General features: G+C 44.4%; 1 protein-coding gene across 2 annotated transcripts; it reads right to left on the bottom strand.

The window, feature by feature from the left end:
- Positions 1 to 1,964: 1,964 nt before the first annotated feature.
- On the bottom strand, positions 1,965 to 23,239 carry sh3bp4 (SH3-domain binding protein 4). 2 transcript variants are annotated; one of them, XM_063214247.1, is made up of 5 exons: positions 23,140 to 23,239; positions 19,664 to 19,882; positions 16,979 to 19,332; positions 5,321 to 5,509; positions 1,965 to 4,625 (listed from the first exon to the last, which is right to left on the bottom strand). In XM_063214247.1, the coding sequence occupies exons 2-5, from the start codon at positions 19,782 to 19,784 to the stop codon at positions 4,401 to 4,403; spliced, it is 2,889 nt and encodes a 962-aa protein (XP_063070317.1). In that variant the 5' UTR covers positions 19,785 to 19,882; positions 23,140 to 23,239; the 3' UTR covers positions 1,965 to 4,400. The 2 variants fall into 2 exon arrangements, with proteins under 2 accessions (XP_063070317.1, XP_063070318.1); XM_063214248.1 differs by lacking the exons at positions 1,965 to 4,625; positions 5,321 to 5,509 and adding an exon at positions 14,198 to 14,477.
- Between the last annotated feature and the right edge of the window lie 1,378 nt (positions 23,240 to 24,617).

Consider the following 24,617-nt stretch of genomic DNA (forward strand, 5'->3'; position numbering starts at 1 on the left):
TCTTTCACCATAATTGTCATTCAATACACTGTATTTCGATTTGTGTCTTTGCTCCTTACAGGTTGACTATTGAAATTGTGTGCCTTTTTGTCAACGTTGCTATAGTGGCTGTGTTTTTCTTTGAGACGAGAGAGAGAGAGAGAGAGAGAGAGAGAGAGAGAGAGAGAGAGAGAGAGAGAGAGAGAGAGAGAGAGAGAGATGGGCAGGCATGCAAATCCTACAAACACTAGCATTTCAGCAGTAGTGGTAATGGGACGGAGGGTTTAAACTTCAACTTGTTGGGCCAGGGATAGGGGCTGATGGGGGTAGATGCAGTTAACTCGTGAGCCATTGCCATCTCCTTCCTCCTTAACACGCTCTGAGGCCCCAACTGGGTGAACGAGCGAGTGCCATCCTTGCAGCACGGATCCTATCTCTCAGCAGGGTGGCACTCTACTCTGTTCACTTCTCATGAAAGGATGAAGAACATAGAGAAGAACACAGCAGCCGACAAGAGAGGAGTGGAAAGGAGATGATGATCGAGATGATGAGATTGGATTGAATAAAATTTGAATGCTCTTTTTATTTGCACACTTTCTAATTTACTCATTACAGAATATGGCTGTATAACTGGTTCAGAACGGTAAGAGAGATTGTAGATTTCACAATTGTGACATGAAAGTCAGGTGTTTTACTATCCACCTTGTGCTTATTCATCTTCATGGAACTGTAGGCCAAGTGTGCATTGCAGCTTTTGCATGAATGCATATAACTATCATCTGGAGTTGAAGTGAACGAAAGGAATCATTTTCTAACGCCAAATGTTTATCTGCAACTGTCATGATGAAGGTGTAAATGGGATGTTGTGTGTGTAAAGATGGTGTTTCCTGTAAATACTTCCTTGACAAGAAAAATGGAAACTGTTTCTGGAAAAGTGTGTGCAGAAGAATGTCAAAAATGTGTTAATTGTGCGTAACGTGTGGTGTTAAGAGCAGAGCTGTGGAGCTCTGTTGGATAGCTTTCCCCCTTGCAAATCCTTGAGGCCAAGGCACTGGACAGAGCTCCCAGGGGGTTGCCATGGTTTCAGTGTTTTGAAAGAGCAGGGCATTAGCTGGGCCTTTATCCCCCTCAGCAGCCTTCAGCAGGTTATTAGTTCCTCTCCTGCTGTGAGTGAGCACCTTCCAAAAATATATAATCCAAATATGAATTTGACACCAGAACATTATGAATTATTCAAAGTTAATCAAACACAAATTCCTCAATCTTACATTACAAGAGTAATCTAGAGTAAACTCAATGAGTGTTCATATAATCCTCTTGGACACACAAACACACACTCACACGGACAGACGCACGCACGCACGTTCGCACGCACGCACGCACACACACACACACACACACAGACACACCTTTCTGTATGTACCACTTTGTCTCCCTTGTTTGTTAATGAGGCTCTCTGTAAAGCATTTCCTTGAGAGGTGCGATGGAGGCGGATGAGGATGGTCATGGATGAAAGACAAGGGGCAACAGAGGATGTGTGTCATCAGTGTGTCACACTCTCAGCAGGTACTCAAGTCTTTGTTGTGAAACAGAGGGCCACTTTCAATACTGAGACACAACGAAACCAGGTAATTTTCACCCACTACAAAAGGATCCTCTGATGTATCTGTGCCACTTACTATTCCAATCTGGACTGGATCTGTTATAAATCTAATGTGTGCTGGTACCTTTCCTTTCCCCTACAAAACATAGAATCTTTTCTCACTTTACATTTTATGTGAAATACAAGGAATATGGCTCTATTTTCTGTCTTCCCCCTTTTGTTTGCTTGCTTTCCTGTATTGCAATGAAAGTAAATTAGATTAATGAATGTAATACATGGTGATTATTCACTCATGCCGTGTAATAAAATGGGAAATCATGATTGATTTGTGCAAAACAGTTACAACTACACTTAACTGTAGATAACTCAGTGACTCACAATAAACAGTACAAAGGCTAATATTTTATTCCAAATGATAGTAGTCTCATAAACATGCAACATACTGTATAGTACAAATGTGCTGAATAAGCATACAGTACACAGCACTGAATCCAGCACAAATAAATGCATTAAACACAGTTCTCCAGACATTGTTGGCCTTTACATTTACAGTGTGTAGACATGATAAAGCATTAAACCATAAACATCATCATAATCACTGTTTGATACAAAATGTACAAAAGACAGTCAAACAGTCAAATAAAGAACGTTTTTGCCTTAAATGAAACATATGGGCGAGAAGAGCGTAACATGGAATTGACCTTTTTGTCTGTAACAAATTAACTTGAATCAGTAAACATTTATATAGATATATAAACCATATACATTTGGCTGTCATACATACTTTTAAATTTTTGAAATGCAGATGGTAATCTCATGTTTGCTTGTCTTAATGTCTTTTACAGTGTATGTAGTAAACAAAAAGTGTCGAAGTGGTTCAAAAAGTTTCGCAATATTCAAAAATATATATATATATTCTGTGCTGGCAAAACAAACAAACAAACAAAAACAATAATACAAAAATACATGAATAAGAATACTGCGGATTTGGTGAAAATGAGCAAAACAGCCAAACATTATAAACAGCCAAACAGCCAAACATTATAAACAGCCAAACATTATAATCTGTAGTCCCAGGCAGAGACTACTCTTCACAAAACTGCTGAACCACAAACATTCATCTGTTTCGTCAATATTCCTCCTTGAGCTACAATATACTGTATGTAACCGAGGTTATCCTGCATAGTCCAGACCTAGTCATGCAACTTCACAGGAAACTCCAGTATGGCGGACGTGCCATATCAAATCCAGGGGTGCATTTCTCGAAACTGTAGTTGTTGGCTGCAAATTTTGCAATTTCCCGTTGGCAAATACTCAAGTTGTTGTTGGCTAACAACTACACTTTCGAGAAACACAACTCAGGCTTCCAGAAAAGCAGTGTATCGTTATGAGGTTTACTAACGTCCCATGCCGAGCTCTGCTAGCTTGCTTCTGTTACACTGCCTCACCACCCTAAACCTCACCCCCATTCGGGTCACGGCACCACTGTAACAGTTCAGACCCTGTGTCGAACCCTCTTTATCGCAGCACACTCCAGTGTGGGAGGCAGACACACTATCAAATGAGCTATAATACTAGCCAGGCTGTGCCCCCTAGTGACGCAACAGCTTCAGCGTTGCTACCAGTCAGGTCAAGAGTCAATGCAAGTACTTTCTGATTTCCCGCAAATACGGGAACTCCTCCCACTTTGTTGGGAAGCTAACAATCATTAGCAAACCAAGGGAGGTCATTTGGGAAATGCTGTTTGTGAAATGTTAATTGTCATGCTCTTGGTCAGACCAAGTCTCGAAGAGATTTGAAAGTCGATGATAATCAGGCTACTATAATACGGCCTTCCAGCAAAGTTAGTAACACATCTGTACAATGCCTCTGGGATTACTAAGGTTCCACATAAATGCTCTTAGCTGGCACCTACTGTATTTCAGTCACTCCTAGCTAGGCAAGAACACGACAGCACTGTAACTGAGGGCCTCCTCTGCAGTCCAGAACCAGTCTCCAACCCACCACCTCGCAGCAATGCCAGGCTCACATGCCAGCCAACAAGAGGGCTAAAAGCTGAGCATCTTGCTAAGTTAGTAGCATATCTGTATGAGGCTTTGGGAGGGAAGTTCACTAACGTTCCATGCCGAGGTCTGCTAGCTGGCATTCGTTTCAGTAGCAACAGTTCCAAGTAGGACAACCTCTATATGACTCAAGAAAGAGACTTCCATCGGGATAGGTCAGATGGGTAAGCCTTGATGCACAAATTGCACAAAATATGCACAGTTCAAGTTAATCCGCATGTGTGTAGAGTTACTCTTGTGAGGGGAAGAAAAGTGTCACATATTGGGAATAAAGCAGTGAGGAAGCAGAGTGGTGTAACAGCAGAGGTAGAGGCAGTCAAAAGATGCGTAAGGGCAGACACAGTGGCTAAAGTGTTGGAAAGTGCAGTGTGTGTATGAGAGAGAGAGAGATAGAGAGAGAGAAAAAAATGTGTTTGTGCGTGTGAATATGAGTGACAGAGAGTGTGCGTGTATGTTAATGTGCATGCGTGTGTGTTAATGTATCTGTGTTTACAGTACAGATCCGCACACACAGGTGTGTGTTTGTGTGTGTGTGTGTGTGTGCGCGCGCGCACATGTGCGCATGCTTGTGTAGTTAGTATCTGTGAGTGTGTGCAAGCGTTTCTATGTGTGTGTTTCTTAGCAGCACCCGTCCTGCCACACACACACACACACACACACACACACACACACACACACACACACACACACACACACACACACACACACACACACACACACACACACACAGCTCAGACAAGGGCTGGGGCTGTGGCTCAGATGGCAATGTCGTCCTGGTGGGCGGAGGAGAAGGCGGAGCCGCGCAGCAGGTCCAGGCTGTTGACCAGCACTAGCGTGCCCGTCAGGTGCTTCCAGCGCCGGGTGATGGGGTGCTTCATGCGGTCCAGCCCCAGGTGCAGCTCCTGGATCACGTCCCGGTAGCTGTCCCCAATCTGCGCCGCCCAGGTGATCAGGAAGTCGTACGCCGGCTTCCACATGGCCTGGGAAGTGGGCAGAAAGGTATGGTGAGAGATGAAGGATAAACAATTTCAACGGATTACGTCAGTGCTTTGCCTATGCGTTTATCTAAAGCTTAGTCGTTGGATGGGTAGCCCCATAATGCACGCCTTATCACCAGTGGCACGCTGTAATAGTCATTAATTAATTGGTTGATATGACTTCATTAAATAAGTCATTGAAAGGTTCATTACTATAGTATTACTCTAGTGTGATATAACAGAGGGCCTTTAGTAATGCACTATGTCTCAGTCATTGGCGTTCTGGTAACAGCAGATTTATAACGCTGTGTTTTAACAGGTTAAAAAGATGTGAAAAAGATATAATGACCAGCAACGAAGGACAAACAATGACTGGACTACAGTTATGCTTAGCCGATGCCTTTATCCAAAATGAAGCCATAACCTGGTGAAAAGGCACACCACACCACTGTTTGCAGTGCGAGCAATGAAATTCAGTCGCATGACATGTGAGCAGGGGACCAGATCAAAGACAAATTACACTTAGTTGACACATCTATCTACAGTGACTCACTGCTCTTTAGGTATGGAGTATCGGTTAAAAGCATCGGAACCATGTGGGGTTAGGCGCCTTGCTCAAGGGCACGTCAGCCATAGATGAAACGGGATTTGAACTTGCAACCTTCCAGTGCCAAGAGGTCATGTCTGCCTGGTCTTACCTCGTTATCCACGACTCCGCTCCTATCCCTGTGCGGAGCCTCGTAGGCGTCCATCTGCAGCCGGGACACCTTGGCCAGCTTCTCGGCCAGCTCTCGCCACCGGCCAGCCAGCTCCACCGCCGTGGTCAGCAGCACAAAGTCCATCACCAGCCGCGCCACCAGGCCCTGGCAGTCCATCTTCAGAAGGGCCTGCAACAATATCATTGGAAATTTGGGAAAACTCAATATTTTGAATTTTACAGAACATTTCATTACTTTTTGTGAGTGTTGAGATAGTAACAAAGATGTGAGATTCGAGTTTCATGGTTTTCTTTTGGGAGGCCATTACCAGAAGGGTCAGGAGTTGACATTGGTACATAAAATGTGATATTTTGAATTCACGTTTTACTTTTAACTTTCTACATTTCATTTCATGGTGAGTTCACCGTTCACAGTGATTGTGTACAGAATGGAAACAATTGAATTTGATTAATAATTTCATTTTCCTATGTCCTGTTCTCATTTTGTAAACCATTCCATTATATGTACACAGTCATTTTGCAATCAACAAATGCAAACTATTCTGTAGACCGTAAACAGAATAGAAGTAACCTCCAGTCATTGCCGTGTGAACAGGCACTGTTAACATCCTGTGGCTTCGTGGCAAGCCTGCAACACCACTTGTTGTTTTGGACCCGCCATAACTTGCGTAAAAAGAATGTGCTATAATGTGGTTGTATGTGGTGGCTGACCGCTGAATTCCCTTCCCAGGAGTTTAGTTATAACAAAGTGCGGACGGACGACATGTCTCCGTCTCCTCTTCACGATATTTAATTAAGTGAAAGGATTAATAAATAGATCGCTCGTAAACGCAGTAAATCTGTCAGCCGCTGCCCCATCTCCATTCTCACGAGTGAGCTCCACCATAGTGGATAAATCAGTCAGGGCTGTGACGAACACTGGGGCGCTGAAAGCACTGTTGTTAACACTTGACATCCTGGCTCTACTGACCTGGCATGGAGCCTGTGAATGATTGAGTAGCGAATCTTTCTGTCTCTCCTTATTCATGCAGCTATACAGTCGCTGGCAGAATATTACTACCTACCGTATGCATGACATCTTTTGCTGCTATCTGGAGGTGTGTTGTACCTGCTAGTGATGTTGACTATGATTATGATTATGTCCTCGTTTGTAAGTCGCTTTGGTTATAAAGCATCTGCCAAATGCAATGTGACGTTCAGTGTGGTGATGTGATTTCTGTTTCTATATCACACCTGTTGAGTAAGTGAACATACAGTAAGTGTCCCTTTTGGGAACATGTTTGTCTGTCTCTCTGTCTGTCTGCCTGCCGGCCTGTCTGTCTGTCTGTCTGCCTGCATGTCTGTCTGTCTGTCTGCCTGCCTGTTTACCTAGTAGCATGAGTGAAATGAAGGGGAATGGAGGTCTTAGATGGAGCCAGTCTGGCTACTTTCCTGCTGCAAGGGGGAAAGAGTCGTACACAGGAGTTGAATGCACTTCAGTGAAGCTATTATAAATGCTGAAAATAAAGAAAATCAAAGATAAAACGTTTTGAGTCTAGCCCATCGTCAGTGTTCCCAATTGGACACTTATCTGCTGCTCCAACTCCACAAGGAGGATCTTCACTCTACTCTATCCCAGAATTGTAGATACTCCACTCTACTCTCTTCACCACCCTATATCCTGCTCATCATCCCTTTCCCCTTCTCTTAGCAGACATGACTGGCACCCATGTCCACCTTCCATGTGCACTCAACATAAAACCACACCGTCATCATGACTAGAAGGCCCCCAAGGCATCGTCATGCGCAACATGTGGAATTCCCTTGTGGGTTTCTGTAATGTCTGTCATTGCCACTTGGCACGTACGTACATCTTTGTTGTTTATGCATTGTGAGTGGGTGTATGCAGGATGCAAGCTGTCTAGCTGTACACAAGTGTGTGTGTGTGTGTGTGTGTGTGTGTGTGTGTGTGTGTGTGTGTGTGTGTGTGTGTGTGTGTGTGTGTGTGTGTGTGTGTGTGTGTGTGTGTGTGTGTGTGTACGTGTCATTCACTGGCCTACATTTATGCTGTATGTTCACTCATTGTAAATGTAGTGTATACATGCCAGTGTGTGTGTGTGTGTGCGTGCGTGCGTCTGCGCATATCATCCCCTGACTGACATACAGTACACAATATCACTATGTTTTCTCATTGTGACTAAGTGAGCAATGTGCTTACATGATGTCTTGTTCCCTTCCCTGAGTGATGGGATGTTTAGGTTTTTTTGTGACAGGTCAGAACACAAAGTCTAGAAGCTGTGAGGAAGCAGACAAGGAAAAGAACAGGGGGTGGAAAAGAAAGAGGAGGAGAAGGAGGGACAAGAAGAGGAGGGGAGGAGAGTGAGATGCAAGAAGTGGAGGAGGAGGGGGAGGAAGAGGAGGAGAAAGGGAGGACAAGATGGAGAAGGGACAAGTGACGAAATCTTGTCTTACAGTAAATGCAGAGCCCTTTCACAGTAAATTTCGGAGTGTTACTGTATTTCAACAATAAGAAAGTAAAATCAAATACACTGTATACAAGAGTGTCACCTTAATCTCTAGAGCAGTGCTTCTCAAAGTGTGGTCCAGAGACCACTGGTATGACCGGGAGAACTCACCGGTGACGACAAGATTAAGCGACACAGAAATGCTGGACTGTGTAGCAAGAAAGTGACGAGTGATAGAAGCGACAGAGTATGACAGAGAATTCCAACATTTCAATTGGCTGCGACAGCTGTTGCTGAACCGCATCATAGCTCATTTGCATAATATTCACTGAAGCCCAACTACAAACTGTCGCTCAAGTCGCTAAAATCGCCTAAAATTGCTTTCGTCTCTTCTGTGGCCAGCGACTCAATATAAAGTCAATTACTTCTGTCGCTGTAGTCACTGAAGTTACGTCTGGTCTATTCATGCCATAATACAGTACCTCAAGTGATATGCAAGGCAATACAGATGTGTGCATTTACAAGACAAGCTAACTGTATAATTTGTAGCACTATTTTAAATCTTGACATATCCAAAGTCCAAACTAGTGCTTTCACAACAAGACAGGACTGTAATTGATATTAAAAGATAAGCCATCAGCAAAAGAATTTGATGTTTGACTTGTAGCCTGAGCGACCCCATCAGTTCAGTTGGCAGGTGGTCCCTGAACATTTTGTTTGGGTGGTCCGCGGTTTGAAAAAAAACTTTGGGAAACACTGCTCTAGAGGCTGTAGAGTATTTTTTTTTTTAACCAAATTGCACACCCTTTTTTATACTCTATTTAATCCTTTTCCAAGTGTTGAACTAACAAAACTTTACTCTGCACATACAAGTAGTGCCAGCAGGGAGGGTTCATTGCAGCTTTTAAATTTCCTTCTTCTTCCATTTTTTCCGAGACAGGCAGCAATCAGTTCAGGCCTGTTTAGCTGCTGGCGTGTTTAGCTGGGCGGTTTTGATGAATGCGCCGATAGGCACAGGACCAGGAAACTACGTGCTATTTGGAGGGATGGCAGGCAAGCTCCTGGGGGCAGCAAGGGGGCCGGCTAACTACTTCATGTCTGTAATGGGGCAAAGAAGAGCTTTAAATGTGCGTGTGTGTTTACGTGTGGATGTATACGTATCTGTTTGTGTACGTGTTTATGTGCATGCATACATTCATGCGCCTGTGTGTGTGTGTGTGTGTGTGTGTGTGTGTGTGTGTGTGTATCTACGTGTGTGTGTGTGTGTGTGTGTGTGTGCGTGTGTGTCTGTGTGTGTGTGTGTGTGTGTGTGTGTGCGTGTGTGTCTGTGTGTGTGTGTGTGTGTGTGTGTGTGTGTGTGTGTGTCTGTGTGTGTGTGTGTGTGTGTGTGTGTGTGTGTGTGTGTGTGTGTGTGTGTGTGTGCGTGTGTGAGGAAGGACATCCGGCCGGGGCTTTAACCACACCACAGTGTTCCTCCTCCCTTTAACTCTGTCCTTGCCTCGCTCCTCTCTCTCCACTAGGGGGAAAGCACTGGGACAAACCGTATGTACCACAGAGCCAAAGCAACCATAGCAACCAGAATGGACAGAAGCACATTACGTCTCTATGGACAGAAAGCGGATTTGGTGTTCAAATTGAATTCGCTGGGTGTAAAGCAAATTGGGTAACCAGTGGAAATAAGATAGGTTAGAAGTCAAAGTTAACTTAAGGGTATAGGAACAAGAGAGGAACACAGGGAACACCAAGACAGCCCCTCTTCCAATTCCCATAAACGTGTATGTGTCACCTTGTTCAAGTTGTACAAGCACAGAGACAAACAGAGTACCTCCTCAGACAAACCACTGATTCAAAGACAGGATTTTCTTTAAAAAAAACATTATGTTTTACAATAAAGTGAGACCAGCTGCTTCGGCAGATAAGTGGCACCGTGTCTCAAGTAAAAAAAACTCTCACTCTCACTTGTCATTCCAAGACAGTATGTCTGTAGCCTAATAGCATCAAAGAAATGCAATGTTTCCTGTGATAAGAGCATTGGAAATTTGACTATCTGAGTGTTGACTTAACACTGCAAAATGTCCTGTGCAAGGAAACAGCCCCTGTTGTAATTCCCATAAATGTTGACAAAGGACATGAGTGATACAAGCACAGACACGCAGAGAGAATCTCATGTTTCTCAGACACGCACATGCTGTCATTCTTCACAACAGGCTAATACATGTTCAGCACCTCAGCACGGAGAGAGGCAATCAATGCACGCACAATCAGGTTCATGTTCAATACTGTGCAGACGCAGACACACAGGCGCAGGCACAGACACACAAACACATACACACGCACGCACGCACACACACACACAGGCGCAGGCACAGACACACAAACACATACACATGCACGCACGCACACACACACACACACACACACACACACACACACACACACACAAGTGCACGCACACGCACACACACACAAACACACAAACACACAGAGTACAATACACTCGCTGCACATTCGGTTCGGTGTGTTCTGGGTACATTGCTGTACTGTCCTAGTATTTTACTCAGCCCTGCCGTGCCGTGCCATGCCGTATGGTTCTGCCCACACTAATAGATAGGGACGTCCAGCACCATGACACACATTATCAGGCACACCCCAGCTAATCTCCGCAAAGCTCCCTCTCTGGCTCTCTGAAGGCAAGAATGCCAGGAATGACAGGAAATCCGTGGGGGGGTTTGAAGAGACGAGAGTGAGGGGGGTGGGTGGGAGAGAGGGAGTTATGGGGAGGATAAGAAGCAGTAACGACCATGAAACCTGAAGTCCTGTACTTTCTGTCTACTCTGTGGCTCACTCCTCATACTCACTCATACTGATAGAGTGCATACAGAGAGAGAGAGAGAGAGAGAGAGAGAGAGAGAGAGAGAGAGAGAGAGAGAGAGAGACAGAGAGAGAGAGAGAGTCAGGCAGAGAGAGAGAGAGAGAGAGAGAGAGAGAGAGAGAGAGAGAGAGAGAGACAGAAAGAATGATATAGAGGGAGAGAGAGGGGGAAATAGTGGATTGAAGGAAATAGTGATATGAAAAGAGAGACAGCAAGAGAGGGGGATAGAGCGATCAAGAAAGAGAGAGAGAGAGAGAGAGAGAGAGAGAGAGAGAGAGAGAGAGAGAGAGAGAGAGAGAGAGAGAGAGAGAGAGAGAGCGAGCAGGCATTGTCCTGGCCGTGACCGTTATCTAAAAATGAGGGTTATCAACACGGGCAGCCACATGGACCTGCTCCGGGTTTCATTCGAGATCTTTTTTGACACACTGGAGCATGAAATAACCTGCCCCCACCCCTTCTCTCTCTCTCCAATTCTCCATTCTCTCTATCTCTCATTCTGTCCTTGAATGTGCCTTGAAAGAATTTCATGCTGTCCTGTGTATAGGCATTACTATAATCTGATTCTGTGGAATCAGTCCCATACTGTTGTTGGGATGACTTTGTGTGCACGAGGGTTTGGGGAGAAAAGGCACCCTATAAGATGCAGAGAGACCATCATTTTGCCTCAAGAAGAGTTTCACTGCCTTGTCATTTCAGGGATTTTTGTTATACGTGGCTCAAAAAACCCGATTTAAATGATTCATCTGCACAGTGACGTGAAAAAGTGTGGTCCTGCTTTTTTCTTATTTTTCTGCATTCCTTTCTGTCTTGTGTGGTTTTGGGCATAAGTCGATCACATAAACACATTAAAAGTCAGTTAATTAATTTCAAAATGACTGCTGATACAAAGACAGCAATTGGACAAGGCGTAATGTGAATACGGGATATAAAAAAGGCAGAGCAACACTCAGCACGTCACACTTCTCAGAAATCAATCAAGCTCAAATTAATGTTAGGGTCATGTTGCTGAGGTGACAGGCCGCATCAAAAAATCCATTGGGAGGTCTAAGAGGTGACAAAACACCTAAATTACAGCAACTCGCATGATGACTATGAATAGAAAATAATTTATTTCAAGTCGTGACATACGGGGCAGGGCAACACAGCTCAATTTAGAGTAATCACACACAGACACACATGCACACACACACAAAGACAGAGAGAGAGAGAGAGAGAGAGAGAGAGAGAGAGAGAGAGAGAGAGAAAGAGAGAGAGAGAGAGAGAGAGAGAGAGAGAGAGAGAGAGAAAGAGAGAGAGAGAGAGAGAGAGAGAGAGAGAGAGAGAGAGAGAGAGAGAGAGAGAGAAATCTCCACCCTTCTCTCTGGAAGCAGTTTTGTGATTTCGGAGTGAAATACTCTGAGTCAGAGAGGAGGTAGGTGGGGCTGGAGTTGGATTGGGGGGTGGGGGAGTGTAGATGGGGGCTCGCTAGGCGCCTCCCGGTCCTTATACGGCACTGGTGTTTACCAAGTAACAATGAGACAGGAAACATCTGCACAGCCACGAGTCCCCCCACGAAGACATGTCCTGACGCCCGGGAGGACGACTGCAAATCAATCTCTCTCTCTCTTTCTCTCTTTCTCTCTCTCTCTCTCTCTGTCTCTCTGTCTCTCTCTCTCTCTCTCTCTCTCTCTCTCTCTCTCAGTGACCCCAAGACACAACAGCTCGGCTTGAAATAGTGTGTTTTTTGTCTATCTGTCTTGTCTGTCAGTGCTATCTTGACCAACATCCTTATTTGTCTTCTTATACCGTTTGGTATGTATGGTATTGTGTGCTCATTTCCACAACAACAAGACAATGCAGCCGCAGATGTTGACAGAAATGTCAATTTCCTCCTTGGACGTCGGCGGCAATACACAATTCCTCTGCTGTGCACTGCGATTGCACGCCACCGTGGGTAAATGCTGTAATAAATATACATATACCTTGTGAGGTACACCGTGAGATATGCTGTCATGTGCCTAGATTGATCCATCCAAGCAATGATCAAAAACAAATCCAAAAAATGAAAGTGGAAAACTGTATCTAAGGACCCATACAGTCAATAACATTTTTTATCAGCATTGTAAAAATAAGATTTGCATGCTAGACATTGTAGACAATTTCAAACTAGGAGACCGAGGTCAATATCAGGTGTATTGATGTTACACAGTCTCTAACGGCTTCGAAATTAGTGTGACAATTGACAACTGGCTGTGTGTGTGCGTGCGGCTGAAAACCATAACAGTGTTATGGTGTGTGTGAACGCGTGAGCAGTAGTATGTGCATGTGATGTGACCGAGAGGCAGCCCTAAGCTCTGATTCAGTGCAGTGGAATTTTTCTGGGTGGAAAATGGCTGGGAACCGTTACCACACCACACAATAACAACCAGCTTTGATGTCCAAGCTTCCATCGCAGCCAAGCCATTCAGAACAAAAAGCTTAGGGCGATTAGGTTGTACAGCACAAGTATGTTTACAGTGCCTTTGAGATGTAAGGCGTGTTACGACCAACAACGTTAATCTGAGGCACTAGGTATAATGGTTCACAAACTTTTTTGCTGCTGGGACCCTCCTATTGTATGTAGCCCCTTAATGCACGTCGTACCTCTAGTGGCACGCTGTAATAGTCACTGAAAAGTTAACAAACATAGTACTACAATACTATGACAAAACACAGGGCCTTTAGTAATGCAAATTTATAACGCCGTCTTAACAGGTTAAGAATTATTTTTTGCGATCCTCCTGCCCCTATATTCCAAAATACCATTTTCTGTCACAATTAATATTGCACATTTAATATGAAATTGATAGGAATATTAAATAGTGGTATTAACCATTCAGGTGAATACTTATACTAACCGATGGAATTAGTTTTGCAAAGAATCCCTTCTGTCCACAACCCCTATGCAGTACCCCTGTGCCTCCCTCAGGGGACCCAGCCCCCAGTTTGGGAACCACCAAGGCAGAGATATTCTATAGAGATATGCCAACATAATAGGTTTCTATGGGCACCTAACATGACCAGGTTCCGGTCTGCCTAAATGGGCGCATTGAATAGAACAGTCCTTAGGTCTGCCTAAAGGGGGCAATAATAGAACCAGGAAACAATGGGCCAATGGAACCTCTCTCTCTCTACTCTCTCTGGCTTAACTCTGCTGAATCATGTGTTTCCTGCGGCCAGGGCAGAAAAAAGGAAATCATTTCCAGATTATATCCCAGAGGTTCTCCAAATATAGGTAACTATACAATTAGGTAAACACAGTATACTGTTCCACAGCTGATTCCCGGCACTATGCCAGGGAGCTGCCTGACCTGTGAGACCCAGCTAACAGTGCCTGTAGATGACACATCAACATGAGTGTTATACTGCCACATGAGCTACTGACTGCACAACAAACATGCACACCCTTCAGTGCGCACGTCGGAGAAAATTGATCTTCATGCTACTACAGCTTGTAAATACCAAATAAATACAGAAACTTCCAAAATGCTCATGAAGACCATCATCAAACAAAACTAGGAAGACAACATTGCACTCTGCACGTTGCACTACATACATTACAAATACATTGCTTTGGAGAATAAAGAGTGCATAAACAATATGTCATATATCATGCAAAGTCTTATCTTGCATCTTCCCAACATTGAGCCAGAGGTTCTGCTCTGAACGCCTAACAGCTGAGGACACGCGGCTCTTGGCAGGAGACGCATCCTGTTGCAGGTTCCTGTGCTGTGGAGTCAGACCTCGCTGTAGCTTCCTGCTCTGTTGCCACAGAGGGAAGAGGGAGTAGAAAAGCTCACACTCTGGAGTGTAGGTGAGAAAAGAAGAGAAAAAATAAACTGAGAGCTTTAATCTTACCCGCCACCTCAGTCACTTAGTAAAGATTTATACTACAAGATACCGAGGATACGAGGATCGATTAATAAGCTTATAGGCTACAACGGTTCTACACCATTCTACACCATGGTTCTATTACCTTTTGGTAATATTTATATACCAGCAGTTGGACAAGCATTATCGTCTGTGCTTTTTGTTCTCCAAATCTTTATAAAAGCTGCATGTACATTTGATGAACTCTGCTTGTCTTTTGGACAGACCTATCTTTGCAGGAGGTCTCTCACCTCCCTTTTGGCTGTACTCAAAAATCCTTTTGATTTCCTTTGATTTGCAACGCTCCCATCATGGTTCACAGCACACCAAAACATAGTGTATTGAACTTTTTAAACACCCTATCAAAGCTACATATTCAAATGATGATGTAGTTGATGGTGGTACATGCAATATGCGGAAATGAATCCTATTAATGCAGATTCAACGTAGTGGGAGATAGTTCCAATTGTAAAAGACCTCTATATATTCATTTTATTAGTATATTGTACATGTATTACCACACAGTAAAAAATGCAGTGTTAATTCAAACCCTCAGGGAGTCAATTTTAACATCTTCTAGAGTGTATTTGGTCACAGTGTATTATTTCAGTGTTGAATTAACACGGAATGTCATACTGCATAGAGGAAAACACATCACAAAATGGAAGAAACAGCTGAGAGAACTTTACAGTAGCCCACAAGTCATTGTAAAGGCATGACTCTAACAAGCCAGTACTTGACTGCACTGCAAAGTGAACAACATTAACCGATCGTCTTCCACAGCTGCCAGTGCCGATAAGGGCATGGACAGTGATGAGCTGTGTCCAACTGGCCCCCATTGGATGTCAGAAAAGCCCTATTTAATTAGGCACAAATGCGTTAACAGCCCAGACTTCAAAGGGTGCAGACTTAGTGAGTGAATGAGAGGTACGAGTAAGAGAGAGAGAGAGAGAGAGAGAGAGAGAGAGAGAGAGAGAGAGAGAGAGAGAGAGAGAGAGAGAGAGAGAGAGAGAGAGAGAGAGAGAGAGCGAGCGAGCGAGCTAGCAACAGAGACAGAGTAACAGACAGAAGAGACTGAGGCATAGAGCAAGAGCGGGAAACAGAGAGTGTTTTCACTTTTTCGCTACTAAAAGTGTGGGTGTCCTGAGACAGCTGTGATGAAAGACGATGCATGTGCTGACTGCTGATGGCGGCCGTATACTGGAGTCACTGTTGCCAGCGCTGTGGCACATCATTAATTATGGAAACCTAGTTGCATTCTGCATGATTTAGTCTATAAAGCCACCGACGCAGAAGAGAAAGGGCTGGTTCTACTGTATTAAACAAGGTGCTAATTTTAGACAAGGTTTATGGGGGGGGCGGCGGGGGGGTGGGGGGTCAAGGTTTACAGGGATATTGCATATATTAAGTGATAAAGTCATAAAATGTCAAAATTCCTTTTGAAACAGCTTGCAAACCTGAAGTTAAGATTATTGTGTAGTCAGCAACAGTGTAGTCAGAAAAATCTCCAGTCTCCAAATAGCCACTGCATGGTTAACTCCTGTTTGTCTAGTCACTAGACTCTAGTGCATGCATTATTACAGCATTCACACGAGAAGTCTTTTAAGTCTCTATGGACAATTGTGTTATGGCAACAGCCTGAAGGGCTAATGTACTTATGATATTGCTTGGGGAACGCATCAAAAGGTGAGTGTGCACCGGAGACATTTAGGCTATACTATGTGTCAACATTCACAACAATAACCTATAGGAGCACTGTGCATTTAAATATGCCAATGTTGTATGCCATATGTATGCCATATATTGTATGCCATCAGCCTACAGTAGCTCATCTCTGGGAAAAAAACACTTTTCACCGCAACCCTGTCATGCATGTTTGGCCCAACGCGACCCAGAGAACAGCAGGGGTTGTAAGGGGAGGCAATGGCTGAGGTTACACAACCGATACTGTACAGTGCTGCCGCAACAATGTGGCTCAATGTGGAGTCTTACAAGCCGGGGTGTGTCTCTGGATTATTCAGCCAGCATGACCTCCATTCTGACCACAACAGCTTTTCAATACAAAGTGGCAAATAAAAGGCCTTTTGCCGTGTAACATCATTTTAGAATAAATTATTTTATGGTTTTCTAAAGTAGGCCTAAAGCTTTATTTTCTACAGTACAATAGCTGTGTTCACCTCGTTAGTATCCTTGGCACAAGGTTATCTGTGTTCTCTTCACATTGTAATACACGCTTGCTTATCACAGTAGAAATACAAAGCAGTGAGTTCTGGCAGTGTAATCAGCTGGGGCACACCTTTAAATAACAGCCAACATAAACTACTTTGAATGTGAAGTGTTGCTTGCTTCATATTTTGTATTGCTAGAATGGCATATGTTACGGTTCATGCTATCTGTGAGGTTATTAGCATCACAAAAGAAAACAGTCACTCACAGTCATGAGTTCCTTCTGGAAGGACTTCCTCTCCTTTCCCTCCGAGTTGTTGCAGTCCTCTTTCAGCTTCTCCAGCACGGACGCCACCCTCTCGGGCTCGCTGTCCAGCTCCGTGCGACAGAAGTGGGTGAGGGGCAGGTTCACGTACCCCAGCGCGTCCGCAAACGCCCTCCAGCTGCCCACGTTCTCCATCAGCGTGGTTCTCACCGACGCGTAGATGTACGTAAGGAACTTGGTGGGCTTCAGAATCTGCTCGAGGAGGATTGTAGTGGTCAGGTCAGGACCGTTGAAGTAAATCGGCTTGACCTTTCCGACCACCAGCACGTTTTTGGCGTGGACCAGTCCGGTCTTTCCGTGGCAGTAACCGATGTACCATTCCTTAGTCCAAAGCTGTCCCTTGAGCTTGACTCGCTCTTCGCTGAGGAGGGCTACCACGTCTCCTTTCTTGTACTCCAACAGGTAGGGGTTCTTGTGCTGCCGAATCACAGTTTTGATCAACTTGCCAAATTTTATATTCGTGACCCGTCGCTCCAGGAACACCGGGTATTTTGTGGTGGTGGCGAGTGGCGAGAGCACAATTTTGTTCACCTCCTTCTTCTTCAAGAACCGCCTCTGCGCCGAGGTCTTTGGCGCCAGCTTCGGCGGCGGCTGGGGCGTCTGCACACAAAACTGAGCCAGAATGCAGTCTTTGTAGTCCTTGACCTGGATCCGGAGGGTGAAGTCGGACAGCTCCCCGGGGGTTCTCGTGGCGATCATGTAGATGAGCCGGCTCACCTTCCCCAGCTTCACCTGGAAGCCCCTGACCACCCTCTCCTGCCCCATGGCTTTCACCTGATAGTTAGCCATGTTGGAGTAGACACCCAGTTCCAGATCCTGTGGCTTGGCCAGGACAAACTGATGCTTCCCCCACAGCTGCAGGGTCACAGGAAGGGATGACTGACCCTGCTTGCCCACCTCAGTGACCATCAGTGTCTTTGGGGCGCAGTCGTGGCCAAAAATGGCAACCACCGTCTTGAAGGACGGGTGGATGTGTTTAGGCCCGTAAACGCCAATGGTGATCTTCTTCACGACGTGTTCCCAGACAGACGCGTACGGAGCGACTGTTTGGGCTTGCGCCACGACGGACACGTACATGCAAGGCTCGAGATTGTCAAGGCGAACTTGAATAGTGTCTCCGTACATGTACACCTCTGGCACAGCGTTGTAGGGACCCTCTTTGCAGTCGCTCCGCACACAGATCACCTTGGCCACTTGCCTGCTCTCCATCTTCACCACCACAGACACATTCATCTCCAAGGTGATGGGCGTTTTGGTCTCCATGTTGCTCAGCTTGATCTCCACCACGGGGCTGACGGTGGTGCATCGGTCGTTGTTCAGCTCCAGCGGCGGGTTGAGAAGGGCCTTCATGGAGATCTGCTGGGTGTCACCCGGGGCCACGTGACCTTGCGGAATGTGAATACTGATGTTGGTGTCTGGCAGTTGAACGGCGCCGCCGGAACTGTCCAGTTTGCAAACGATGTTCGTCTCAATGGGTTGCGTCTGTCCCCAGCCCGGGCTCTGTCCCAGCGAGTCCAGGTCGTGGCACGATCTAGCCAACTTCCTGTGGTTGAGCCAGGCAGTCCTGAAATCCTCCCTGCTCTGAAACTGCTCTGGGGCTGGTGCTTTGAGCCCGCCGAAGAACGATGTGTAGCCCTGCTGGGGAGCATCTCTCTGGGCCCTCAAAGTGGACAACTCTGACAAGCTGTAGGAGCGCTTGCTCCTGAAAAACGGGTTGTCCGGGTTGTCAGTGCTTGTGTCAAACAGAGCACCACCATCGAACCCGCTAATGTTTATGTTACTGCTGGTGGAGTTGCCCACCGACGGGGTGAGTGTGTCAAAGAGCAGCATGTCCACCGAGCTCCTGTTGCTCTTCAGATTCTGATCGACAGCAGCCACCCCCTGGACGCTTCCGTTGAGGAAAGGGTTCGTCGAGGTCCTATCAGTGAACGGGTTTCCGTTCTGAAGTTCCGTGGGCTGAAGGATCACCCCTTTCCAGTCGCCAAGGAGATTCAGCTCCTTAGCCTCCTCACCTTCGTCAGTGCTCTCCCCGATGCTATCAATCATCCCGCTGTCACTAAACGAGGAGTCGCGGTAATTGACCGGCTGGACGTAGGCGGCTGGGATGTAGCCCATCTCGGTGTTGTTGTGGGCGTACCACCACTCTCCACCCGATGTGTCCAGTACAAACAGGCGCTCTCCCTTGGAGAACTTCAGGGTGGTGAAGCTAGACGGGCAGTAGTCCTTGATGGCCACAACCTCCCTGGCAGTGTTGATGCAGGCAGTGGTATCCAGTCTCAAGGCACTTGGAGAAGGCACTACAAAAAGAATTGAAGAGTTAATGTGAGCGATTTTACACCAACATTAAGTGAGGATTCAGGAAATACAACACTCTATTACATAGCACTATTACTGTACAACTTGGCCAAGCAATGTCTCAAACTTATAAAAACTGCTGAATGATTGAACTCTATGACACAAGCCCTATTACACAGAGTGCCATGGAGAGTTGCAATTGTAGACAAAGAATGCCTGTGATCTTGTAATGTAGTTGGTCAGAAAACAGTCAAGAATTCCCGTGGCCGAAAAAAGCAAGCAATACATAGTTTTAAAGAAAGTGGCAATGCCAAGTCCAAAAAAAGAACTCACCTTTGACATCTGTGAGCGAGGCCTCAGTGACGCTCTCACCGAGGTCAATGAGCGTGCCCTCAGACTTGCAGCGGGGCAGCGCTGTGTTGTTGTTGGTCGTTCTGATCCTATGTGCGGCCATTTTGGTTGTTCAGTCAATCCCAGTTGTGTCTGCTAGGTCCCCCCCTTTCTTGCCACTGGCACATGTCAAGCTCTACTAGTAGTGCCCATCCATATTGTCTGAAAAGAAGAAACAGGAAATGTTAAGAACATGAACACAATATAGTGGAAAGGTTAAGGGCAGGCTATGATTGTGTTGCTTTCAGTGTGGCAATGCAGTCAAAAAGGAATGTACATGACACTACAAGCTACAGTTTCGCAAGCTAACATGAATGATTGCTTTCATGACACACAATATACTTCAACATGTCCATGAAAATGAATGAATTGTAGAAAACTGGGAGATGGGCATTTGAATTGGCATAGTTGCTACTGAGTAAATTGTCTTTTCACAGTTGCGAAAGGACATAGGCCTATTAAATATAATGTGTGTAATACTGTTGTTTATGTGCTGGGTTTATAGCTGTCCCTCGTGGTCTCTATGGCCTTTAATAGAATCATCACTCTCTTAGTAATATAAATCAAGACTTTGGGGGGAAAGAATATGTAAAACATGCACTAATTGTAAAAAGTGTATCTCTTGTGGCAGTAATACAACATGATGCTGATTTGTTGTTTTGTTTACTGTACTGTACAAATATTCTCTCTGGAGACAGCCAAGTGCATTAGAAAAGAAAACAGGATGATACACAAACAGCAGCAGCAGAGCATACTGAAGCTTTAGGCTATGTCTCTCTTATGACTTTAAAATGGTCTGTCACTAGACAAACATTGAACGATGGAATGAGGCATGACACATTAGCGCTAGATGCAGTAAACAAGTTCAGTGTCTGGGCAAGTCTCAGACATCCTGCATTCTTGAGAGCTGGTAAAAAGTTACCTTGAGGTAACAGTGATCTTGCTGAACTTCAAAGAGCTTCGATGTGCTATCATACCCTGTGCTCTGAAGTGAGAACATTTCTTTGCATGTTTCATAACTAGAACCAGGCCTGATTTATTATTATTACGCTAATGCATTAGCCCTTTGAGTAGCCACATTTCACATCTGGCCTTTTTCTGCATGCATGACTAACAGGCACTGCTGACTAGTGCATATTAAGGCATGAGAAACTAAGAGCATTTTACTTAAATGAACTGAAATAGAACTATCTTTAAAATGTAAGTCCTATGTATGCATGTGATGTAGGGGTGGGCGATATGGCAAAAATGTTGTATCACGATTTTTTAACATGAAATCACGATATCGATTTTTTATCACGATCTTCCATCCAAAAAATAAAAACAACAAAAAACAACTTTCATATACCTGCAATTTGCAGTCAATAAAATGTTAACACACTGATGATACTCTCATAAAGTGTACAAGTGGAAAACAATAATGTAAAGAATAAAGTGAAGACAACAACACAAGTGAGAAAACGTCACTCTGATACTGATAATAAACATCTTCACTGCAAGACGATCTATACGATTTCTCCACTTTGGCAGATTCGAGACGATATTTTACTCAATATCGCGATTCACGATATAATATCGTCATATCGCCCACCCCTAATGTGATGTGATACAAAATGTATGCATGTGATGTGAAAGTCAGGTAGGCTATGTGGAGCAGTTTTTACTATTAGTGTAGGAGGTTCGTAAAACAGCTAGTACCAGTCTACATATAAATACAGATCCTCTGTTATAACCTTATCACAACCAGAAAGGTAATGTTCAAATCATACTATGTTAATTTACAGGCTTTGTAATGTCATTTCAATGTTATTAAGCTGTAGGCTAGTTGAGAGTGTTTTCAGCAAAGAATGACTAAAAGCCCTTACGAGTGGTCCATCTGAGAGGATGTAAGAAGCTGCAATATCCCTGTCCAATAATATTCTGTCCAATGCAGTGATCTTTCTTCCCGGCAAATAAGACAGCCCTCAGGGTCTCCAAGGATGCAGCCACTGGAGACAAATGACTCATTACACAAGAGGCCGTGCCGAAAGCCCAAAGATTCAGCACTGGGGATATAGGCCATCATGTTTACCACAAACCTGACTAATACAACTACGTACTTAATTTTGCACCATAGAAAGTTGGTGTCTGTAGTGCCAAGAGTCCAAGTAGAGATCCTTTTTTAGTATAGTTTAGTTCACTTTATTGGCTTATTTGACAGCGGCCATGTATTGGACAGTTCCAGTACCAGAGTTAGCTTTGTTGAATGAAAGGATTAGGCCTTCTACTGGACCTTATCTACCAGTAGCTCATGTTGAAAATCCTTTACCATAGAGTCATTGCTACAGTTATTGCAAGGCTTGGAAGTAAGATGCTGATAATATATCAGGTCCCCAAACCACCACCTATCTTCCCACACGCACGCACACGCACACACGCACACACACACACACACACGCCATTAACTAATGCTGGAGGAGCAGCTGATCTTGAATCACATGCCGACCCATTTACACAATGAGCCCTCCGCTACTACCTAACAATGAGTTTGTGTCATTATGGTTGCCCAGTGCCCAGTAGCCTACTGTAATTGGAGGAGAATACAATCATTCAGCCTTGTTGAAAATATACTCTAAATGGACATTCGACTTAGTTATGTTACAAAGTATCTCGAAATGAGCCTACTGCTCTTGTGTGAATGGAACATGCTACAGGTTGACAACCAGCCATCCGTAGGCTAATCCCAAATACACCTGTACACATTTTGCCTAATAAGTCAGTGGGTTTTTTTTCCCCAGGAGGGCAATTGCTTGACAACTGTTTGTGTTAGGCCAGGTCGTGTCAAATGCCATCTACCACGGGGAAGAAAACGACATAATAGACCTGAAACACATAAAAACGATCGTTTAGCACTTTGCATCTTGAAGGCCAGGCGTATCCCTTTCATTCCGAGCGCGCATCAACTGTTCGGATATAAGTGGAATGTTTGATGCCATGGCAACGGACGTCACGCTTTTGAGCACTGTCCAACTTGCTTGGTAGTCGAGGAACCAAGGCTGTTTTGTTTCTTGCAAACCTGTATTGATTATGAAAATGAGCATAACGTTATCTGTACGGAGTTTAGAACTCTAACCCCTTCAACAGTCGAATCATTCGGAATGGTTTAGCCACAGCTCTGTTGCATTCAGCCAAATGTTTCCCCATGTTTGAATTGTGGCCTTTGGTTGTTACGACCATTCATACTCGATTTAGCCCACTCTTACAGTGAAATACAGATTTAAAAAAAATTCCTAAAAATTCCGTAACCTATGGTAATTATATTCTCACTTTCCCCAGCCACCTCTCAAAAAGACAACTATAATCAACTAGAATCATTTGCGACTGGCGCGCAATTTACGCACACAGTAGGAAGCCCCCAAAAGTGAAACATTTTAACTTACCTAGACGGGAATGGCCACTTTGCACGTACACATGCTAAACCTCCGGTCTTGTACCCTTTTTTCCTCCGTGTGTTACTTTGTGATGCACGGTCACTTGGCGAAGTCCCCTTGGAGAAGCCAAAGCCATGCTGATGTCACGACTTCTGGGAGGAGCGAATGCTGATAAAGGATCCCATTTCCAGTTAAATGTTTCCTAGTCACAATTATTCGGTGAATATTTCAGGGAAAACTGATTCACCAAAATGAATGAATGACTATTGAGTGACAAAATAATAGTTTTCTATTCTTTATAATATTCACACAGACAAATATTTCCAAAGACACTGGCTAGCCTACTGCTCAGATTGACCCTTATCGATATTTCAGAACGCGTCGTTGTATGGTTTCCTCAGGTTAACAAAGATCCACTCTTTCATTTATTAATTTCGCAGGAAGATTAAAAAAAAAAACTTGTTCCCCACTTTTTTTCTGTAGGCAATAGCACCACCTTATGGACAAATATGCCTACTCCTTGGCAGTCACTAGCGCGCGCACACACGCACTAGAGAGACGCACGTGTAAATTGCATTACACACATTGTCGCATTTCCTAACCCTGGCAAGTTTGAAGAAGGGAAACAAACTCTTATGCAGTACACCTTAAAGGTGCACAGTACAATATTTCGTAGTTTATTTCCAGAAGCCTATTCACAAATGTTAGGCCTACCTTTTCACGAATACTTATCACCACCATCAAATGTATTCATTATGCCTGCAGTGCAGTCCTTGTCCTAGTGTGCTCATACTAGTAAATATTAGTTTATTCTGTAGTACATATTCATGAAAAGATCAAAATTGGCAATAGGCAGAACAGTTTCAATGAGCCACCATCCTACACATTGCACCTTCGAAGACATCATAGGACAAGCCTCGTCCTCAATTGAATCTGTCTGTCTGTCTGTCTGTCTGTCTCCCCCACCCCCCCTCTCTCTCCAAGTAGGTTGACCCACCTAGTCAAAGAAAACTTGATGCTTGCTGTTTGCAAGGAGCATATAGTGGCCACTGGGCAGTAGTAGCATGTGACGAGTACATTCCAACGTGCAGTAATAATCTGGTAATGTGCAAGCTATGTGTGAAAACACTGACTTTGTGACGGTATGTGGGCACACTGCCTACTTACAAATTTTGTCCACACACAAAAAAAGGTAGGCCTGTGACATTTGAAAACTCTAACACACTCATATTTCACCACTACGTCTCAAGTTAGCAATACCTAACACTAATCATTATCTTTGACATGTTTTGCAAATGTATTACACACTTTGTTAGATTAGAAAGCTTCTGCTTCATTTTGGTGGAGTGAGAAGCTGATTTAGCATTTTGTGTGTTCAGTAGTTGTTTATGTTTGCAAGATTTGGGGGGAATATACTGCAAGTGAGAAAAAAATGTGTGAAAGCAATTGACACAAAACCTGAAAGAATATATTATTATCATTCTTTC

This window comes from Engraulis encrasicolus, chromosome 13, assembly GCF_034702125.1.
Source record: "Engraulis encrasicolus isolate BLACKSEA-1 chromosome 13, IST_EnEncr_1.0, whole genome shotgun sequence".
Taxonomy (NCBI): Eukaryota; Metazoa; Chordata; class Actinopteri; order Clupeiformes; family Engraulidae; genus Engraulis; species Engraulis encrasicolus.

Coding starts and splice junctions, on each gene's coding strand:
- sh3bp4 (XM_063214247.1), bottom strand. CDS start 19,784: ATGGCCGCACATAGGATCAGAACGACCAACAACAACACAGCGCTGCCC. Junction 19,333..19,663: donor CTCGCTCACAGATGTCAAAG/GTGAGTTCTTTT, acceptor TTCTTTTTGTAG/TGCCTTCTCCAAGTGCCTTG. Junction 4,626..5,320: donor GCGGAGTCGTGGATAACGAG/GTAAGACCAGGC, acceptor CCCACTTCCCAG/GCCATGTGGAAGCCGGCGTA.